The 24,040-nt window shown below is 43.5% G+C and overlaps 1 protein-coding gene across 1 annotated transcript in view; it reads left to right on the plus strand.

The window, feature by feature from the left end:
- The window catches only part of LOC124556494 (probable nuclear hormone receptor HR3), a 439,228-nt gene that overhangs the window by 308,274 nt on the left and 106,914 nt on the right, over positions 1-24,040 (plus strand). The window contains exon 2 of the mRNA XM_047130451.1: positions 14,599-14,826. Coding sequence (XP_046986407.1) covers positions 14,599-14,826 — 228 coding nt within the window. The remainder of the gene's footprint in view (positions 1-14,598; positions 14,827-24,040) is intronic.

Below are 24,040 nucleotides of genomic sequence, written 5' to 3' on the forward strand. Positions count from 1 at the left end.
CGTCCACCACAGTATCATCGGCCAACAGCCGCAAACTGCTGCTCACCCTGTCCCTGCCTTGTTCTATCAGTAACAGCTAAGAGTCTCGGGTTTCAGCTTGCATGTTTTTAGCAGATCCATACCACGTTTCCTTCGCCGTCATTCCTGGCTACTCCACTCATTGATAAGGGTGATGGGTGATCGTAGTACAACGGCCTCGAGTCACGCATGTGGCGTGGACGGGATTTTAATGTGTCTATCAATTATCTGGATGCTGTCTCGTGCTCTTCTTTGGTGATGGCCATTCTCTTAGTTGACCGCAGTGCCACTGATGATTACTGTTTAAACACAGGAAGTGAGATACACGTACGCACTGGGAAGAGGCGCAATGGCATCATTATTTTGTAATAGTGGGTCACGATGTGCCGTCGTATATTATCGGAATTATATACATTCAATCTGCTTTTGAGGTAAATGAGATAATAAAAAAAATGGTTCAAATGGCTCTGAGCACTATGGGACTTAACATCTTAGGTCATCAGTCCCCTAGAATTTAGAACTACTTAAACCTAACTAACCTAAGGACATCACACACATCCATGCCCGAGGCAGGATTCGAACCTGCGACCGTAGCAGTCCCGCGGTTCCGGACTGCAGCGCCTAGAACCGCACGGCCACCGCGGCCGGCAAATGAGATAATAGGAGACAGAGATTGCTACTAAAAGTCCCGGTACGAAGGATCAAACGAAATAAGATGTTCAGACGTAGGAAGAAGGAGCATGTAGCTAGCAGGAACGGAGAGATCTGCACTGCTAGATGGTAATGAGATACAGTACTTCGTAAAGTTTTCATTAGGTGTAATCTTGTTTCATATGCCGAAATGAGTAGTTTATAGTGAGAACGTCTGTAGATACCATGTTTACTGGTTTGGTTTTAGCATCTAGATGGAACCTTGAGTCTTCTCTTCTCGGCTAGTAATTACGCTTGCTGTAGCTTTCTAGCACTGACGTCCTGAGCATGTGTGGTACAGTCTTCTCGAAATGGTTCCCAAAACTTTTTACGTGAAGGCATGTGTGTCATTCTGGGTGTAAATTGTGGTAGGAACTGTAATCTGACAGTAGCGCGCAACAGTTTGCTGCCTGTGTGTAACGACTGAAAGGTAGAACCTGTTGCTGGTAGTATGAAAAATTGTGTGGGCATGAAATCCGTCTTCACATTTGACATTCTTCTTCTTCTTTTTGTGCCTTTGTCACACATCGGCGCAGGATCGGCATGCTCCTTTAAGGATTTGGCGCGGTTGACTAAGGTGTTGCCGGATTCCCTTCCTCTAGCTACCTCGTTACCCCTGGGGTGGAGTGTGTGTGTGTGTGTGTGTGTGTGTGTGTGTGTGTGTGTGTCCCAACTGTCTGCATGTAGTGTCATTCGTGTGGAAATGAATGAAAGTCTTCTAAATGTCTGCGTATAGTGTGACTGAGGCGGGACTTGGGTACCAGCCCGGTATTCACCTAGTGGCGTGAGGAAAACCACATCCGGGCTGGCCGGCGCACCTCCCTGTCTCCCAAGCGGCGCCTTAACACACACGGTTATCCGAGTGGGTCATCTTGATATTTGATCTTAATTATTTTAAATTAAAAAACGATGTAATGTAAATTTCTCAGTTTCTAAGCAGTTAATATGAATTAGGAAAAATGAAGTAAAGATCTAGCGAATGCGCAAGTCATAATTCGTGTCTCTCGTTGTTCCGTAGCAAATAATGCAGATAAACACTTAGTACAATTTCCATTGGTTACTACTTGTGACTGCATCTAAGAAAATTAATATCTGTGCGGAGGGCAGTTCTGAGGCTTGTGGTTGTTACAAAGTTTAGCAAACATTTAAGGTAAACCTATCACTACATATTGGAAATAAACTTGATGATACATACAAAGGGCATGAATATAAAACGCAAACCGCACACTCAGATTAAATTTCATACTTTGATCGACGATTCAGCTATTTATTCTTTCTACGCCTCATTCCCCAACCTTTATTATTATTATTATTATTACTATTAGCGTCCGCCGCTAAATTGACTAGCCGTAATAGAAACCATCATTTCAGACACTGTTGTCGCATAGATCTCCTATTATAATCACTCTTGCATAAGCACTTCAGTTAAGATGTAGACTTGAACAATGAAAATTCCACATAATTTTTCTGTATAGGTTACAACCATAAATTACAATTACCTACTAGTAATATTTCGTTCCACGAACAAATAAAGGGCCTAAAACCCATATTTCATACAACCTTCTGTTTATTTAGGCAATAATCCGTTTCACACAGACCCATGATATTCAGGCGATTTCATTAACGTTTGACGTGGTGTATGACTTTAGCAACATGACATCTTACTTTCGCATTTAAATTCTATCTACTTCGGATCATAACACTAAAGTAATCTTATTCGTTCTTTCGAACACCGTGACTGTATTGTTAACGCATCTACATGAAATTAAGTGTAAGCAGAAGATACCGAACACTTAAAAACTAAATTTAAGATTACATTTTCCTAAGGCCATGCATCACGTAAGGAATGTAAATGTAGCCATCTGAAGATGGGCATTGGTTTTGAAAACCGTTAGAGCCTCAATAAAGATGTTTTATGAAACAGAGGCTGTTAGCACCTTATTTAACCGCAATAAATAATTATTACAACATGTAAGTATAATACAGACTTTTTCTTATACGCAAAGTTTCAGAAGATGGATATTTCATGTCTTCAGCATGTACAACGCAACGACGCAGCGTCCTACACAAAGTTCTCCGACACACGAAGAGAACGGCTACGATAAAAACCGCGCTGGAAGTGGAGCTCAGCTCTACGACCGAGCGAAATGGCGCTGTGTTATCCTGCGGAATATTGTCCCCGAGAACTCAGTTTCGATTTCCATAAATGTAAAGAGAAAATTTTCCCATTTTAGGCTCCATGGATCAATGAGGAGGTGTAAGTGATGGCCCATTTTCTCTGATCTCCCGCTCAAGATGAAGGGCTGGAATTCAAATATTGGACCAGGAAGAGCCTAGCTTTTCTCCAGATACTTGTTTAGCAACAGATTACTGGTACGAATTAGAACAGGTTGTCGGTGAAACATCGTTATTAGCAACTATCAGAATAAATATTAGAGTTCAGCAAAATCAGTAAGAAAGGCGAAGAAAATTAGCAGTGTACGTTTCGAAGGTTCCGTATCGGAATTAGACTGCGACGGTGTAGAGAAACTGTAGTAAACTTAGATCAAAATTTTCTCTCGCATCAAAGTTAGTGCGACTGATATTGCAAATAACAGTCATTGATGACTTCTCGGGGGTACTTTGCTACCCTCTGTAGGAAAGAAGGAAGGAAGAGTAGAGTTCATTGTACCGTCGAAGAAAAGGTCATTAAGGACATTAAAGACGAGACACTCGGTGGGCATTGTTCGCCCTTTATGCTTCGACGTCGACGGAACGTTAAAGAGTCGGCTTTGGTCCATTGAACTTCAGCTCTGATCATTGTCAAAAACAACGGAGTGACTTGTTTATCACAAACCTCAGCGATAAGAAACTTGTGGACTGAATGGTCATCAAACGGAACTTGCACGCGTGCTAGCAGCTGCGTCTGTATACGGCTATATGTAACGTGTCTTTGTTATCAGCGTGAGGCTAACGCCCTGTGGAGTGGTCGCCCTTCCCCAGCTTACAATAGCCTCTCAGTTCGACTGATATCCCACGTTCTATATCGAGAGAATAAGCAAATTCTACCATGTTGAACGTATCTCTTCCACGTGCTCGTAGAATAGGTGCTTGGCAGCGGAGACGCGTTAGAATAACGCAGTAGAACTACTTGCAACTGCGTTCCTAAATATTGCTTGCCCACCGTTTCGGTGCACATATGTTCTAATTACCTCCTTAATGTACTGTCGAGATGATTAGAAACGAAGCACCATCTCAATTTTAACAATCGCGCAACCGATAGAGGAACCGACCGTGGTGCTGCATTAACGGGACGTGATTAAAGAAGTCACGGATGAAAAGAAAACGATGGAAGGAGAGAAACTGAAGTCTTACTTCTACCTATCACGTGTCCAGGATTTTATACCTCTGATGCCTCGATTAGCTATTAACATCTTTAAATAAATAAACATTTGTTTTACACAACATCATTTTCTTGGATTTGCCTTCTTAACACACTACCTCCCCTCATCCCTTTATTCTGAGGTCACGCGAAATTTATAAAGAGAAAACGTTAATCGTCTGTGAATCGAAAATTTCACAGTGTCACTTGAAATACATGGTTTTCTTCTTTATATGGGAAAGGTGTACGACCCTTACTGTCGATTTGTTCCTGTTATCTTTGGCGATTCAGTGACATTCAGAGTTGGAAAACAATACCAGTATTGGAATCACGTACCAATCTATCGAGAGCAGTGACTGAGATACTGGATTCGTATGGGTTTGAAAGCCCCTTCTGGACATCCGAATTTACGTTTTTTGTGGATTTGCCAAATCACTCCAAGCGAATGCTGGAATGAAATGATATGTCATGTGACTACGGTCTCCCGTCGGGTAGACAAGTTGCCTGGTGCAAGTCTTTTTAGTTGACGCCACTTCGGCGACTGGCGTGTCGATGAGGATGATGTGACGATGAAGACAACACAACGCCCAGTCCCCGAGCAGAGAAAATCTCCGATCCAGCAGGGAATCGACCCGGGCCGCTTGCATGGCATTCCGCCTCGCTGATCACTCAGCTAGGGAGGCGGACAATGCTGGGATGATTCCGTCGAAATGGCTATAGACGATTTCCTTCCCCAGCCTTGTTTAACTGCGCTAGTGCTCGGTCTCTAATGACCTCGATGTCAATGAGGCGTTAAACTCTTAACTTTCAGTCCTTTACCGTCAGGGTTCCTTGTGAGACTTGGCTATTTCACCACCGGACCGGTGGGGCAGCGATAGATTTGCTTACTCTTCTAGGCTAGTCTCAGGTAGTTTCTGTTACAGCTTAAACAGGCAAGGCAGAACTTGTTCCGCCAGTGCGCTCCTCCTACTGTTAAGTAATACACTTGTCTTCCAGCAGCCTCCAGGTGGACTCGCCGGCTAAGGGCTCCTCACTTCCATAAGGAGACTGAACAATGACCCTCACATTCCTGACGCTGACGTGACCTAGCCTTCAGATTCCCTATCACGTCCTCTTTCTAGATACGATTATTTCTGTAAACTTGAAGCGTTTTCTAACGGTTGGTAATCACAAATTCTGTCATTTATAAATTTAATGCACTTTATTGTTACTCAATGCCTAGCTCGATTTTACACCATCATCAAACATTTCAGTTGCATTGAAGTCGAGGCGACTTCCTTCTGTGACTTTGATGTTCCAAAGAAACTAAATTGTCTGAGAATGGCGTAAAATCGAACACGTCGTAAAACAAAAATAATATACTGCCTGTACTATTCTTTTCAATGTCTGTCTATATTCTGTTGTTGCTTTCCCTTAAGACACTATGTCTAAAATTATAGTGCCTCTTAGTTATCTTTAGGGAAGCTCGATCAGAAACGTATATATTACACACAGTTATGACTATAGTACTTTTGCCCAAAACTAGACCACTTCCAATGCATTTTCTGTTCCTTGATGAAGTTCATCTTCTGTGCAGGAGGTGGACAGAGTCAGCATTGAAGCATATGATGAACACTCTGGTGATCTCAACAGTGGCACTGAATATTATCTTGGTCATTTCAGTCCCATCAAGCCAAATTAACATTTGATCTGTCAACTCCAGACTCACTCTGTTCAGGGACTTCCAAGTCGCCGATTTCTCATCATAGGCAGGAGACAGAGTTTCTGAAACTCTTTCCCAGCTAGGGGGAAGGTAGGTCGTAGGCCTCCATATTGCAGTCTAGCTTTCACAGCAGTGGTTCTTCTTCTCGAGCTCGGTCTTTGAGGGTGCGGTTCGTGCCCATACAAAGGATGGGTTCTCTCCTGTTCCACTTTCTTTCTTTCCTCATTCGCAGCTATTTCTCTTCGAATAGGAAGTGGTGCTGTTCCTGCGAGTGGTAAAGCTATTAGACTGGAGTGGACTTCAAGCAACCTGTCTGTAGGTGTCATTGAGAACTATGTCCAGCTGTTTCTCACGAACTGAATTATACCAAACATGACATGCATATTGTGCCGCAGAACAGCATAGTGCCATTGCAGAGGTTCGTAGAGTTCCTGGGCCAACTTTCGGCTTGCGGTTCATAAAGTGCTTCTTGAAAGAAAAAGATATTTCTGGGTCTCACAGTGTTCCACTTCGACCTGTGGCCATACCGTCTTTAATTTGCGACTAGTTCCCTGTTTCTCAAATGGAATGCAACAGTTGTATCTTTAAAGAATTTGCTTTAAGTTGGTTTGTGTTGTAGTATCTGGAAATTTGTTTAAGGGCATTCGTGTGGGTATTCTCCACTGATTCAAAATTGTGCTCCTGGCTAGAGCGAGATCATAGGAGTACGAGAAGGTCCTGCTGTTGAGTGCTACAGGTTGGACATTCGTCTATATATTGAACAGAATTGGAGCCGGCACACATATCTGTGTCAGTGGAGGGGGAGATCCTAAGTCTGAATACAAAAAACAGTAACGTCAAAGGTCTTTACTCATCGCATCTGCGCGCCGATTTAACGACAGTGGCTAGCGTACCGGCCAGTCTGTGCTTTTTAGACGGTTTCCCACGCTGGTTTACGCAAATGCTGGACTCGCCACCAGTTTCACCTAGGAAAATGTAGCACACAACCAGTTAAAATACGATCACATGTAGGACAAAGTTTACACAATTCACGGACAAGTGACACACGGCTTCCCTCCTGAGGTAACTGACGACTGCGGTGAGGGGAAGAGCATCCATCAGAAAAGTTAAAATAAATTTGACAAAGTTGAGTACAGCGGACCCCGCATTCGACAGGATTAACGCTAAGAAGAAAATAAGAACATGCAAAAGACCTTTACGTAAATGGGTTCGGGAAGTCGTAGAGAAATCGAGACCCATGTGTATCCACATCCGCACGACACTGATGGTATAGATGGATATATTTGCCTTAACACGCTTCGTCCGTGCTGTTGATTTCTTTCGTTCCATACGCTGCATCCTTTACAAGGGGCTATTATTTTACCGATACGTTTGTTCATCCTCCACAGTTTCACTTCCCTTAGCTGATTTCAGTCAGTTCCTTTTTCTAAAGCAAAAATCAGCCGTGAGCGTTCATTCGTCAGTATTTAGAGTATAGGGATTAGGCTTAAAATTGTTCTTACTTAGTTTATCAAGAGCACATACTTCCCATATTATATCAGAGTGTTATGTCAGGATCATTTAGAGCCAACTGTATCGCTCTATCGCTCTAGAGAGGTTTCGATGAACCAAAAAAATAGTAAATTTCTGCTCGTCTGACATGTGTATACATCCAGCTGAATGCTTTATCAATCACTCCGGGTTAGTATTTAGCCTTCTAAATACGGCGTTTAAGACGAAAAAGATTATGAATACTGCAAAGAGTAGGCCTTCGGTAGGAGAACGTCAAAAAATGTGAAAATAGTTACCTTCCCTTGTTTCCGCGGCCTTTACTTCATTCTGTTTGTCGCTAATACCCACATCGCATTCATTGTTTGTTGAAGGTCTCGTCAGCCCGCTCTTGCTAGCTATCACCCATATGCTTAGAGTTGCACCCACAAGACGTCACTTAGCTTGCCATCACAACCGTCTCTTCCCCACTTTAACATTTCACAACTGGAATTTTCAACGCCGCTGACATCTCAATAAGCAATGTGTATGTTGACACAGTTCGAATTTTTAGGCTTACTTTCATTTAGGACTGTTACGTACCGTCCTGCGCTCTCTTTTGTGCGTGTTGCAATCCGGCACGTGAGCTTATTCTCTTCCTAAAGGCGAGCTTCTCACTGCAGCCGCTTGTATTTGAGTCACGCGCCGGCGTAGCAGCTACCAGCGTGTTCCGGCTGATCCCGTGGCCTCCCGTGAAGTGCATTTTCGCTTTTCCGAAGGCTGTCCGAGCCGATTGAGTGCGCGCGCATCGGGCCGTGAAATCCGGCCACAGCATTGTTTACGCCGAGGCGAATAGCTACCGAGACCCGCGAAAACGCGCCGAGGTCCACTGAGTGCTAGCGACGTGGCCTTCGGCACGACGATACATGTACACGCACTTCTGAGCCCTCTGCGATCTTTCCACAGACTAGCGCACTGGCGAGGCAATGTCGCGTAGACATGTGAATGGGCCGGACCGCTTTCCAGTTCATGTGGACGCAGCTGACGTTCGCACACGCGACGACTGTTCCATGCATATCATGTTTCAGTGGCGGTGTTCGCGTTTTCAGACACATTGAATCCTAGAGCGATTGCGTGATAGACTATTTATCAAAACAGTCAACGTAAATTAGTCGTGGATCATCAGTGGCCACTGTACGTGACAGCGTCTAAGAAAAAAAGTAGGAGAGTTAGAAAGTAATGGCTCGTCCAAGTAATTAAAAATGAAATGTCACTCAACCATAGAAATAATAATTCGTGGCATGCTTTTTGTGTTTTATGGAAAGCCCAGAAAACATGAATTAGAAAGGCCGGGCGGGAGCTAAATCCCACTCGTGAATGCGGTCGTAATAACCCTATCGTGTTAATCGAAGCTACGGCGTCGGTAAAAGAATTGAGTTTCTTGAGGTCCGTTTTGAAAGATTCTAAGTTAGGACGTTTTTGTGACACTCAATGAACAGATATACAACAAGAATAAATTATACAGTAGAAGTTTTGACTAGTATCACTTAGTGAAGACTTAGTTAAGTATAGGCGTTGCATAATAACAAATATTATTAGTTTGGTGCATAAGTTCGTAACGTTTTTGTTTTGCATTTTGGTATTCCGGTTGATATGGATTTATTTATCGATTATCATTTTTTATTTGTAGATAAGTGTCACTATTTGAGTTTACACATATTGTCACTTTGTCATTTGGACCATTGTACACAGCACGGCAAGGAAATGGTTTTATCGCTTTAAAGAGGACCGTGTTGACATTAGTAATTCTCTTCGTTCGGGAAGAAAATGCCTCTGAGCACTATGGGACTTAACTTCTGAGGTCATCAGTCCCCTAGAACTTAGAACTACTTAAACCTAACTAACCTAAGGACATCACACACATCCATGCCCGAGTCAGGATTCTAACCTGCGACCGTAGCCGTCGCGCAGTTCCAGACTGAAGCGCCTAGAACCGCTCGGCCACCCCGGCCGGCGTTCGGGAAGACCTTCAGGGTTTGATGAAGATCGTTTAAACGTATTAATCCACAATCATTCACGTCAGTGTATTCGAGAACTGGCAGATGTGATGAACTGATCGTTCCACCATCGTGCGACATTTGCATGCAATGGAGAAGGTTCAACAATCGGGTGTATGAGTACTGCATGCTCCCAGCCAAGCCATATGTGCATCTCTGCTTGCTCTTCATCAAATGGCCCGTGAACAACACCGACCATTCCTATCCTGTATCGTTACTGGGGACGAAAAATGTCATATTTATGCTAAAATAAGGAAAAGAATGGAGTGGTTAAGCCCAAACAAAGCAACAAGTCTCCGTACAAAGATCTGCGGGCATCCACAATAGATGATGCTATGCTGCTGGTGGAACAGTGACGGTGTGGTGTACTACGGATTGCTTCCCCGAGGTATAATCTTCACTGCTGATATTTATTGTCAACAACTGAGACGTCTTGCAGACGAAGTCCAAGAAAAACAACCAGGAAGACTGCGTAAAGTGATACTACTGTACAATAATGCCCGCCCGCATTCTGCTAGACTGACATAAAACACGATACAGGAGTTGGGTTGGGGTGTCATTTCGCATCCACCTTATTCGCCCCATCTTGCGCTCTCAGTTTTCCATCTTTTCCGCTCTCTAAAAGTTACCCCAGCATTGGCAGACTGTTGTAAATAGTGGAGGATAATGTATTATTGACAACTATAGTCTCTGTTATGTGTATCTGTTGTGTTTATTAGACGTAGGAAAAAACGTTACGAACTTATGCACCAACCTCATAGCACAGGGATGATAATCGTTTGTTTTCAAGACATTTACTTCTTGCATAGTGTAAATTCCATGCAAAACTCGCAGAAATGCTATTTCGCCATGAATGAACGTACCTACACCGATTGGCGGTACGTCCTTTTAAAGCTCTTTTTATACGTTGCACACATGGTCGGACGTATCTTAGCACAATTGTTTTACATAAGGTAAGGATGAGAATGCTGCCTGGAAGAGATATGTGTAAACTTTGTCTAAATACAAGCCCTATGTTATCGATTTGAAAATGCAAAATATGAGCCAAATCGTGTCATACGTTCAACTCTCGCTCACGTAAGAGTCTAAAACCTCCCTAAAATGGTTCCTCTTCCATCTCCTTCTCCTCTTCCTTCCTCCTCCTCTTCTTCCTACCGTTGTCTCGTAGTCACAGGTTCAAAAATGGTTCAAATGGCTCTGAGCACTATGGGACTTAACAGCTATGGTCATCAGTCCCCTAGAACTTAGAACTACTTAAACCTAACCAACCGAAGGACATCACACAACACCCAGTCATCACGAGGCAGAGAAAATCCCTGACCCCGCCGGGAATCGAACCCGGGAACCCGGGCGCGGGAAGCGAGAACGATACCGCACGACCACGAGCTGCGGACCGTAGTCACAGGATTCGCTCTTATATCGTGATTTGGTAATTAGTTATTTATTTTGACTTGGTGGCTGAGTACCCTTACTGTGGGCACACTAGTCAGCTAACCGAAGGAGGGGGAAGACGCGTGCGCCAACTGTTAGTAAATCGCGTAGCCGTAATTCCTGTGCTATAGTATTTTCTGAGGCGAAGATTGGGAACCAGCGCAGTCTGCCTAAACGAGCGAAGGAAACTGCTTGAAAACCACGCTCCGGCCCTACAGTGTACCAGACTAATGTTTATTAATCTTTCCTCACGTCCAGATCCTAAAGTAGCTCGTTAGATATTGAATTGTTCCGTCAGTCAGGTTTGTTTCGTTCCGTGAATCGAAAAGGTGGCTGTTACATGTACAGCCATGTCAGAGGTGACCAGAAAAGTTAAAATTCGTATGAACCTTCCAAGAAATCTACCACATACCTGAACAATTGAATTGGGAAGAAATTCGTTGAACTCCTGTTGTCCAGAATGCAAGGTGCAAAGTACAGTTCAATCGAGTTTGCTCATACGACTCGTATTCGGACATCTTACACAGGCTGATACGACAACACTGATAAGATAAGAGAACCTTTCGACCCGCACCTGCGTGACATCACAGTCTTTAACTGACGATCTTTTCGGGGTTTAATGCCCGGCCGACGACAAACCAATTGTTAACAATATCTCTAGTTTAACAAGCAACCATGAAAGCATCGACCGCACTTTTCGGGGAACCGTCGCGGTATTATTCTAGAGTGATTTAGGCAAAATGCAAAATCTTAATATAGATGTGCGAACTGATATTTGTTCATCATCATATGGGTCAGCGTCAGCCGCTGTCTAATGCGACAGACGATCTAAGAGGCTATCATGATTATCATAAACCATTCGAAAAGAGTTATGGAAAAGGCAGTAATTCTGGGAGAGCACCTTTAATCACTACTGTAATGCACAGACCCTTGCGTATAGTGTTGTGTTTCGTACACAGTACTCGTCACGACCGTGACACTGACATATTATGAAATCATTCAGCGGTGTTTCATAATTTTCACATAGAATAGAAATACCTTCAGGAATTTTAATGCGAAGCCAGTGTTTAATTGAAAAGATGTAACGTGAATTGTGCGGAAACAAATGTTTGCTTTTGGATGTCTCAGCCACGTTATACGGGGAGGGAATGGACTACTGTTGGAGAATACCAACTCTTTCCTGCTGAAGAAGAGCGAAAGAGCAAATTACACACATATTTTTCCACTAGCAAACATATTAATCGCGGGTTGTATCAAAATAAAAGAGAAAGCTATACTCATCCCAAAGTTTGGTTCGACACTGAAGAGGGTATTCGGCCTGCCGCTACCGGAGGTATGTTATTACCTTATTCTGACCTTTGAACTGGCTGACCCACCACTGATAAGGAGACCAGTACTTCAGTGTTGCCTCTGAATCAAAATGCGACGTGGCTATTATTACACGTACAAACAATTGCCAGAAGTGAAAGAAGCGATGAGTGAGAACAGATTCTTGGGCAGACTTAGAACTGTACCCTAGATAGGTCTTTGGATCCACTATGTCTAGCCGGCCGCGGTGGCCAAGCGGTTCTAGGCGCTTCAGTCCGGAACCGCGCGACTGCTGCGGTCGCAGGTTCGAATCCTGCCTCGGGCATGGATGTCTTTGATGTCCTTAGGTCAGTTAGGTTTAAGTAGTTCTAAGTCCTAGGGGACTGATGACCACAGATGTTAAGTCCCATAGTGCTCAGAGCCATTTGAACTTATCTTTTGTTTAGCATGTTGCCGACAATGAAGTGGGTTTGAAATGGAGAGATTCTGCACTGGTAGAAAGTTTTGAAGAAAAATAGGACTACATTCTCTATTAAATTGTACTGATGTTGGACGGGAGTAATGTATAAAAATATGTGAGTCGGTTCTTTTTCGGACGAGAGTAGAATCCGAATGTGAACACAACACACTGTCTCGCTCGACGTGAACCTTGAAGGCCAAGTCTGTCGTTCATCTTTTTCTGTCAATTGGTCTGAAACGAAGCCAGTTGCATATTTAAGATACTGTTCTAAGGTTAATAGGCGTGTGCCAAGTTGACTCACTGGGCAGTTGAGGAGCTCAGAGTCGAGCCCCCAGGATCAATATACCAGGGAGGACTTTAGTATCCAAGCGACCAAATCGTAGCCTGGTCACGTACAATTAAACTCTGCGCTGACGGGGACACAGGGCCAACTGAAAACGGAGAAGTTAGTAAGAAGTTAGTAAGCAATAAACATATGGTGCTGGAAGATTTCGAACAGAATGAAATATGTAGTCTCCTCATCTGACAGCTGTGTCCGCGGCGCTCCTCAATATTCAGTGGTCGCCTTAGATTCTCGAAGGACGTGCCATTAAGTGTTGACAGTTTTAAATCGTTATTACAAAACATAAAGATATATAATATAATACTAGAACGCTTAAATCTCAGTATCATGTGGTTCTACAATCTCTCTCTCTCTCTCTCTCTCTCTCTCTCTCTCTCACACACACACACACACACACACACACACACACACGCACACACACATTCCCTTTACTTTACAATTCTATGATTGCTCATCTATTTTTGCAACGTGTTCACCACTTTCATTTTTTCATAAGTAATGAATTTGATCAACAGTGTACAATCCCATAATCAGCAGCACAAAGTGAGAACCCTATTGAGATAACACTTGAAATTATTAATTGACGATACATTTCTGTAGTAGGACAACTGATATGTATTGTCATTAACTTACAAATGTGCTGTGGATTTTCGAGCCACGGCGTAATCAGAAATAAATGTAATAATTAAAGTTTCTACAAAAGTTTCTGTATCGTATCACATCTTCTGGAACTAAATCTTTCTGATTATTACCTGATGTAAGAGGGGACTTCAAAAAGTAAGTTACACATTATTATGGAAGGTCAGATACCTTTCACTGAATGCTACATTATACTTCAAAGTGACACAGATACATGACACTATTTTCCAACATAGTCGCAAAGTCTCTGTAAACTACGGTTGGAATGTTCTCCCAATTGTTCAATTCTTCGACTTCAGAAATAGCCTCGTAAGGTTACGGAGCCATTCTAGAACAGCTGAGTGAACGTTCTCAACGTAGCAAAATCTGCAATTGCTGAGAATCAATTCCTCGATCGCCTGGACGTTGTCGTCTGTGATCGATGTCTATGGCCTACCACTCCGATCTGTATCACCCACACCCGTGCGGCCTTGGTCATATTGTTGACACCATTTCACTACGACTGGAAGCGACATTAGATTTGATCCACATACTGCCAGAATTTCACGACAGATCTGTGTGCAGTTTAGACATTTTGCCCATAAGAGTCGATCTGTCCCGCATGCATCAACTTTGGAGAACGTTTCCTGTTGCGGCGTCATTTCACTCCCATACTTCGATGCACTTTTTAGCCTCTGCCATGCACTTAATTGTAAATTGCAGAGGACTCGTGTAGACATAGATGAACCTTGCCGCAACACAACTGTGTCTGCAGTAAATTCAAAACATTTATTTTCTTCTGACAATGAGCCGCCAATGTTGCTCAATGCTCTTAGCGCGGGACGCCATGTGTAACTTACTTTAAGTCCCTGTCCCCCGTACAAATTCATAGAGTTATTATTTGTGATCATTTGAATATTGTACTGTGGTAGTAAAATGTGTATATCAAACTTTTAATAGAGATAGTGTGATATAAAAAAATAGAGATTTCAGAAACATTTACTTATTGAAACTTTCACTGCACACAGATGCAATCAAGATTGTCACTATTCCCCCCATAGCGCAACAAATAGCCACCTTATTTCTGAGCAACAGTTCATTATAAGCCAGAGTGAGCTGCCACGTTCGTGTTGTGTGTTGCAGCGCAAATCGAGATCATCCCGTGCAAGGTGTGCGGAGACAAGAGCAGCGGCGTGCACTATGGGGTGATCACGTGCGAAGGCTGCAAGGGCTTCTTTCGGCGGTCGCAGAGCTCCGTCGTCAACTACCAGTGCCCCCGCAACAAGAACTGCGTCGTCGACCGCGTCAACCGCAACCGCTGCCAGTACTGCCGCCTCCAGAAATGTCTTCGCCTTGGCATGTCCAGGGATGGTAAGTACTCCTTTCATATTTCCCAGCAATATCTGCGCTTTGGCATGTCCACAGGGCTGTGAGTCACTTCGCCTCGGCACTCCGGCTGCGCAGGAAAGGAGTCTACAAGGGACGTAGGACAAAAACCGACTAGTTTCTGGATGCGCCCTCTTTTTTTACTCCAGTCAGAAGAAAATTACAAAAAATTATAATACAAAAACAGTACTTAAAGCAATGTGTATATGCAGCCAAACTAATGGAATATAGTTAAGCGTTACATGTTCGAGTATAATGACTTTTCTGGAGACTCGAAATCTACTCTGTAGGAATCAGCATGGGTTACGAAAAAGACGATCGTGTGAAACCCACCTCGCGCTATTCGTCCACGAGACTCAGAGGGCCATAGACACGGGTTCCCAGGTAGATGCCGTGTTTCTTGACTTCCGCAAGGCGTTCGATACAGTTCCCCACAGTCGTTTAATGAACAAAGTAAGAGCATATGGACTATCAGACCAATTGTGTGATTGGATTGAAGAGTTCCTAGATAACAGAACGCAGCATGTCATTCTCAATGGAGAGAAGTCTTCCGAAGTAAGAGTGATTTCAGGTGTGCCGCAGGGGAGTGTCGTAGGACCGTTGCTATTCACAGTATATATAAATGACCTTGTGGATAACATCGGAAGTTCACTGAGGCTTTTTGCGGATGATGCTATAGTATATCGAGAGGTTGTAACAATGGAAAATTGTACAGAAATGCAGGAGGATCTGCAACGAATTGACGCATGGTGCAGGGAATGGCAATTGAATCTCAATGTGGACAAGTGTAATGTGCTGCGAATACATAGAAAGCCAATATAGCAGGTCAGCAACTGGAAGCAGTTAATTCCATAAATTATCTGGGAGTAGGCATTAGTAGTGATTTAAAATGGAATGACCATATAACATTAATTGTCGGTAAAGCAGATGCCAGACTGAGATTCAGTGGAAGAATCCTAAGGAAATGCAGTCCGAAAACAAAGGAAGTAGGTTACAGTACATTTGTTTGCCCACTGCTTGAATACTGCTCACCGATGTGGGATCCGCATCGCATACAGTTGATAGAAGAGATAGAGAAGATCCAACGGAAAGCAGCGCGCTTCGTTACAGGATCATTTAGTAATCGCGAAAGCGTTACGCAGATGATAGATGAACTCCAGTGGAAGACTCTGCAAGAGAGACGCTCTGTATCTCGGTACGGGCTTTTGTTGAAGTTCTAGGCGCTCAGTCCGGACCCGCGCGACTGCTACGGTCCCAGGTTCGAATCCTGCCTCGGGCATGGATGTGTGTGATGTCCTTAGGTTAGTTAGGTTTAAGTAGTTCTAAGTTCTAGGGGACTGATGACCACAGATGTTAAGTCCCATAGTGCTCAGAGCCATTTGAACCATTTTGTTGAAGTTTCGAGAACATACCTTCACCGAGGAGTCAAGCAGTATATTGCTCCCTCCTACATATATCTCGCGAAGAGACCACGAGGATAAAATCAGAGAGATTAGAGCTCACAGAGAGGCATACCAACAATCTTTCTTTCCACGAACGATACGATATTGGAATAGAAGGGAGAACCGATAGAGGTACTCAAGGTACCCTCCACCACACACCGTCAGGTGGCTTGCGGCGTATGGATGTAGATGTAGATATGATATAATAGTCTGCGTGCGGGCTAATTCATCGATACTGCTGTTACACTAGAATATGTTCTCCAGCACCAAGTAACTGTTCATAATGTTTCACTGTATACATCTTTCTGCAGCAGAAGATTTCATCCTGCTCACCACATCCCCATTCACACTGACTAGGTCTGCATCTTTCATAACTAGACCAGAATTCATTGAGTGGTCGGCAGAACTCCCACCTGCAATTGATCTGATCAAAGGTATCCAGACACATATTAGTACACATTAATATGTGGTTTGTCCAACCTTCGCCTTTGTGCCGGCTTGAATTCTACTAGAGACACTTTCACTCATGTGGATGAATGTCTGTGGAGGAATGGAAGCCCAGTCTTCCTCAAAGAGCCAAAACAGAGAAGGTTGTGAAGTTGGACACTGGGTTCTGGAGTGAAGTTGACGTTCTAACTCATCCCAAAGGTGTTTCGTAGGGTTCAGGTCGGCACTCTGGACAAGCTAGTCCATTTTAGGAATGTTAATGTCCACAAACCATTGCCTCACAGATGCTCTTTTATGACAAGGTGGGCTGACGTGCAGAGATAAACAATCATCGTCTCCAAACTGTCCCTCTAGTGTTCACAGTTCACAGTGCTCTGAAATGAGTTCATATCTTTCTGCGTTTAGCGTTTTCTTAACCGCAATATGGAGACCACATACTAATCACGAAATACACCCCCATTCTGCAATACCACCTCCTCCGTACTTCAGTGGTGGCGCTACCTATAATGTAAGGTAAAGTTACTGAGCGAGGTTAGCACACTGGACTCGCATTTGGGAGGACGACGGTTCAAACCCGCGTCCGACCAACCATATTCAGGTTTTTCGTGTCTTCCCTAAATCGCTCCAGCCAAATTCCGGGATAAGTTCCTTTGAGGGAACACAGCCGATTTCCTTCCACATCCTTGACACAATCCGACCTTGTGCTCCGTCTCTAATGACCTCAATGTCGACTGGACGCTAAACATAATCTTCCTTCCTTCCTTCCTTTTTTCAGGTAAAGTTCTCCAGTCATTCGCCAAATCGAAACCATTCCATCAGATTTCATAAGGGTATATCGTGATTCATCAATCCATATCACTTGTTTCCAGTCGTTCATTGTCCATTAACATCGCTCGTTACACCACCTCAAGCGTCGCTTAGCGTAACTGCGAAGATGTGTTGTTTATGACGAGATGCTAGATCAAAAATGGCTCTGAGCACTATGGGACTTAACATCTATGGTCATCAGTCTCCTAGAACTTAGAACTACTTAAACCTAACTAACCTAAGGACGTCACACAACACCCAGTCATCACGAGGCAGGGAAAATCCCTGACCCCGCCGGGAATCGAACCCGGGAACCCGGGCGCGGGAAGCGAGAACGCTACCGCACGACCACGAGCTGCGGACGAGATGCTAGATCGTTGCATCCTATTCTTTTTTCACTCGTTAAGAACAGGTATTGTGCTAGTTGGACAGGTGGTAAAACTTTAGAACTCACGAGTGATTCCTTCCGTTAATTCTATACGATTTTATACTCCGCTATGGTCGACTGTCCCAGTCCGTCAGTATAAGAGGTCTGCCCAGTCTTGGTTTAGATGTGGTTGTTCCGTCGCATTTCCACATAACACTCGCACCACCAGCAGCCGACATTAGCAGCTTTAGAATCTACTGACTAATCCAAGGTCGAAGTCAGATGTTCAAATGTTTCTGAAATCTTATGGGACTTAACTGCTAAGGTCACCAGTCCCGAAGCTTACACACTACTTAACCTAAATTATCCTAAGGACAAACACACACACACACACACACACACACACACACACACACACACACACACACACATGCCCGAGGGAGGACTCGAACCTCCGCCGGGACCTGCCGCACAGTCCATGACTGCAGCGCCTTAGACCGCTCGGCTAAGATCTAAGTCAAGCTCTCCTGAGCGACCCATTGGGTCAAATGGTTCAAATAGCCCTCAGCACTATGCGACTTAACTTCTGAGGTCATCAGTCGCCTAGAACTTAAAACTAATTAAACCTAACTAACCTAAGGACATCGCACACATCCATGCCCGAGGCAGGATTCGAACCTGCGACCGTAGCGGTCGCTCGGTTCCAGACTGTAGCGCCTAGAACCGCACGGCCACTCCGGCCGGCGAGCGACCCATTCTCCTTATTACTGCTACTCTATTGACTAAACAATACTCCCCGTCTCCTTTTCTACTGGCGGGTCCGTCACTCTTAGCATCAGCTGGTCACTTCCGCTTTACATAGGAGTGTCTGGATACTTTTGATTAGATAGTGTAGGTATGCTTTGTTTTATTTACAGCCTGTCTACATCTGCGCTGCTGAAAAAATGCAACACCCTCAGAGACAAAGTCATTTTATTCACGACTTATGTGACAGGTAGGAGTGTATGGTACAAATTCAGACCAAATTTAACACATGTCACAGTAAAAGGTGCCCAAACAGTCACGTCAATACACAATGTACACCGAGCGAGGTGGCGCAGTGGTTAGCACACTGGACTCGCATTCGGGAGGACGACGGTTCAATCCCGTCTCCGGCCATCCTGACTTAGGTTTTCCGTGATTTCCCTAAATCGTTTTCAGGCAAATGCCGGGATGGTTCCTTTGAAAGGGTACGGCCGATTTCGTTCCCAATCCTTCCCTAACCCGAGCTTGCGCTCCGTCTCTAATGACCTCGTTGTCGACGGGACGTTAAACACTAACCACCACCACCACACAATGTATCTCTCTGTGTACCCCCTCCCCCGTTAATGAAGGCGTGTATTATCGTATGCAGACGATCACAAAAGTACCGAATGGCATCCTGCAATAGACTGTCCCAAGCATTTTGCACCTTTTATAGGAATTCAGCAATGATAACGGGCAACTTTCTGCTTCATCATGCCACATACGTGTTAAACTGGCGAGAGATCTGGTGATCTTGCTGACCACGGCAGTTGTCGCACACCAAGAAAAGCACCTCGCTTCGCTGCAGCCGTATGTGGAAATACATTTTCCTGCTGGAAAAGTGCAATACCTTCGTGTCGAAGACATGACAATACCATGGGGATAAGAATTTGTGCTGGTTACTTTAATCTGCGGAAACATTAAATGTGACTCACATACAGGCGGAACCTATTCTCATCCCTAAAGACAACAGAGCACCATTACAGTGTCCAGTCGACTGTTTCATCACACTAGAGTAGCCGCACTTGGCAGTGTTGTGTTGTCAATGTCAGCCTGGCCAGAGGCACACGTGTTCTTAGTCCTGTTGCTAGCAGGCGATACCCAATGGTCATTGGTGGTACAGAACGTGCAACATGTGCCCATATTTCTTCCCTAGATGATATTCAGTCTGTCACCGCTGCTGGCACAGTCTGCCGGTCTTGAAGTGCGTCTGTACTCGCGGACGTCCAGAACCTGGTCAACGGGTGTAGGTATGTTCCTCAGACCACTGCTAAAAGCAGTTACACACCACCAGTGGGCTGTGCCCAACACATGGAGCAATCCGTCGATATGACCACTGGCTTCCCACAGGCCCACAATGCGACCCCGATCAAACGGCTGAAGTTCTTCAGTAGGACTACGTACTCGTCGATGAGGCGTAGCTGTACCCTAGAATGAATGTTGCACACACTGTTTACCTCGAAACTCAGCACAATTACTGTCGGCAGAGGCAGACCAAAGAGTGTTCAAAGAGACATCCTGAGCGCCATCTGATCGCTGATGACCGTGACAAACGAATCACTAGCTCTACAACCACTCAGTATGCACGTATTATACCCTGGTGCCACTGAACACAGTTTGAAGGCGTGGAATTATTTTCCCCGGCAGTGTACATCTACAAGTGTACCCTATACCGTAAGCCACAATGTATGGCGAAAGGTATTTCGTATCAGTATCAGCTACTTTCTGTGATATTTCATTGGCGTATGGGAATAAATGAGTGTCTAAATGGCTCTCTGCGAAGCCTGACATCTCATGCTCCCTATGCGAAATCTACTGTGATGGCAGAGAACTGTTGCACATTCTTCCACTGGTTCTCTAAATTTATCCAATAGTGTGAGGCCTTCATGTACGTTGTTGTTTAGTTAACAATATTCGTGCCCTCAGCAGATTCTCAAACCCACAACTCATATGAAATTATTTATACTTACCTTTTGGTCGTTGGTTTGTCCAAGGATGCAAGTCTACGGCTTCATATACCTTTGAGGTGATTTTAAATAATTTGAAAACGAACATAAACTTTCAATAATGTTTGTTTATTATAGTTCTGTACAAAACAAACATATTAGTCCCCTTCCAACTGCAAATAATTCTAACTGCAAATAAAATGTGGTTGTGATTTCCAACACATGCTAGTCAACTTTTAAAAGGAAAACGAAATACGAAAATTTCAATAACACGAAGCAAAATACAAATAAAAAGTTCGATATGGAAAGAGACTCATAATTTCAAGCAATTTTACGTAGTAGGCAAAAGTGATTGCTATAGTACATCGGAACTAACTTTTATTACGTAAATATTTAGGATGTGAAGAATAAATGGACCTTCTTCTGAAGCAGTTTATTAGAAATGTATCAGACTTGTAATTCACGAAAAGAGCCAAGAATTCGATACCACAAGGGTTTCGCAAGAATAAAGTCACCTTTCTTCCAAATATTCCCTTTTATGTACTCCAAGGACCTCTGGTACATTTTGGTTACTGTTCTTGCAGCTCTCCTCTGAATTTAATCGATATCTCTTACCATGCCTGCTTCATAAGGACTCCAAAGGTTGCAGCAATACTCTGACAACGACTGTTTTAGAGTCTTGTATGCTATTTGCTTTATTGATGAACTGCACAGTCCCAGTGGGTTTCTAAGAAATCTAAGGCTTCCCTCTCCTTACATGTTACTGATTTTACCTGTTCATCCCATTTCACATCTTTCCTTAATAGTATATCTAAATATTTAAATAGTGTGACTTGTTCCAGCAACGATACTTGTACAATACCCGTGGTAGCACACACTAAAGAACAACCCAAGTGGGTACACTGGTTATGTGGATTCTGGCCAGTAACAATACAACTGACCATCAAAGGTTCAAAATGACCAACGGCAGTGGCAGTACACGCTTCCAGTCTGCTATGGAACGGCTGCTGCATAGTCAGTGTTGCAAATCTGAGGTCACATGGAAGTAAAATTAGTTGCTTAAATCATATTTGTGGGAAATTTGTAATCGATTCCGACTTTGCTCTGCTATAGAATGCACTTCCTGTTGGATTAAACGCTTAATCAATGTGGTCTTAAGTAAGTCTTTTATAAAATGAACAAAACATTACTCAGTGTTCTTATCCGACAGAAAAAGTCTTATGGACTTTCAGGTCATTAGAGAAGGAGCACGAAACTCAGTTGAACAAGTAAGGAGGAAAAAATTGCTCAATCTTTCTGCAGGACCCATACCAGCATTCACGTAAAGTGATTTGGAGGTACGACGAAAAATCCAAATGTAGATGGTCGAATGATGCTACCGATCCCGTTCTTGCGAAATATGAATGGCTTAAAAAGTGTGAGAACGTTTTCCGTTGACCTGATGAAACGTACAATATGACGCGACTTAGGTCTCAAGACAGTTCAAAAGAGCACAAGATATGTCGGTTGTAGTTTATTAAGAGTCCATTTTCTTCAGCCAGACTATAATATGAGTGATATTTACGATTTTTTTGGGAAAACTAATGAAGCAATCAATGAAGATCTTTTTGCACATTGTTTATTGTTTCTTGGACAACATTTTCTGATTTCTTAAAAAAAATTCACTCGCCATTAAGACGTGGGGTTAAAGCTGGTCGGTCCTAAATGAGGTTTATCCATGATGGAAGTTCTGCAGTCTTCGAACCTTATATAAAACCAAAAGACTGACAATTTCCTTAATCTACACGCTATTGCGCACAGAGTAATAGCACAGTTTTTTTTTTAATTTGACAAAAAACTAACTGACGGACGTTTAAAAGAAGTATGTTTGTCCCCTGTTTTTGGTCGCCTTTTTCAATAATTAATGAATAAATTAAAATTAAAAAATCGAATTACTCCTTGTGGACATGCCCGAGGAGTAAGTCAGCAAAATTTCTGGCAGATAAATTTATTAGTGTGCCCGCAATCCATTACGTCAGCTTGAGATACACGGTACTTCAGATAAGATTTGCAGACTGCAGGATTTCCGTCATGGACACATCTGATTTTGGATAGAGAAGCTTTAACTCCTTTGATGACTGAATTTCTTTTAAAAATCAGAAAATGTTGTCCAAGAATCAATAAATAATGTGCAAAAAGTTTACGTCGACTGCTTCACCAGTTCTTCCAAAAGAATCGTAAAAATTACTTATTTTATAGGGTGACTGAGGAGAACGAACTCCTAATAAAGGAAATAAATGTCGTGTATGAGTCCGCTATCATTGTGAATATTCTGTGAATAACGCCGTCTAGAACTCTTAATAAATTTCTTTACTTATTACACTGTTTCAGCTACTGTCATCATCAGATAATTAAAAAAAATCAGAACTTGTAAAACGAGGTTCAGTGTCATTATTAAGGATTGACACTGAACCTTGGTGAAGTTCGAAGTTTTGTTATAGTAGCCAAAACGCTGCAACAAATAAAGAATTTTATTAAGCAATATAGGTGGTTTTATTCGCAAAATAATGGCAGCTACAGATTAAAAGAGTGGGTCGTCGAGAGTCTCTTCCCTGTGCTTACTCCTCTCCCCCCCCCTCCCCCTCTCTCTCTCACTGAAAAAAAAAACAACTCTATTTATTAGTCGGTATATTCTATGCGAATTTCTGCAAGTGATAATCGCCGCCGAAAATATCATATAAACATATAGATCCATTGATCGTCCGTACGCCTCGTAGCTATATCCAGAAGCGTTAACGTAGTAGAACCAGTAACGGTATAAGGTGGGCTGCAACGTTGATGTAGCGGAAGTGGCAATTACGAACAGGCGCAACGGCCATGGGATTACGTAACTGCTCAAAAATAAAAAAAGAGCCTAATATTACCTTAAAAATTACGCTTTTAATTGTTTCACACGCTTAAATACTCTTTAATATACAGCAATACTTTTTCGCTTCACTTCAGTCGATGTTAAGAAGGACGCCTAAACACTTGAAAGATTTCCCTCGTATCTTAGCTTCCACACTCGTGTTACTTTCGCAGCAGTCTTCGCTCCCTGAAAAATTTTGGTTGGAACCTTGAGGTGGCAACTGGTTGACAGGAATTCTCGAACGAAGTCTGAGCGCTGCAAAGCTCGCATCAGTTTGGTAGTAGCGTGCCCGACAGAACTATTGGCGCGTGGAAACGCAGTTCCGACGGAAGGCGCGCCGCGCGCAGCAGAGGCCGTTACCCTCTGCTTATCTGTGACGTCACGAGCAGTGGGGAAGGTCGCCGCGCTGTTTACCTTCCCGGTACAGCGACCCGCGTGATTCAGCGCAGGCGGCGCGGCGCGTTAACCCCGAACTGCCGCTTCCGCAACCACCCATATTGCTTCAGGCCGCTTCCTCACG

The sequence above is a fragment of the Schistocerca americana genome, chromosome X (assembly GCF_021461395.2).
Source record: "Schistocerca americana isolate TAMUIC-IGC-003095 chromosome X, iqSchAmer2.1, whole genome shotgun sequence".
In the NCBI taxonomy this organism is placed as follows: domain Eukaryota; kingdom Metazoa; phylum Arthropoda; class Insecta; order Orthoptera; family Acrididae; genus Schistocerca; species Schistocerca americana.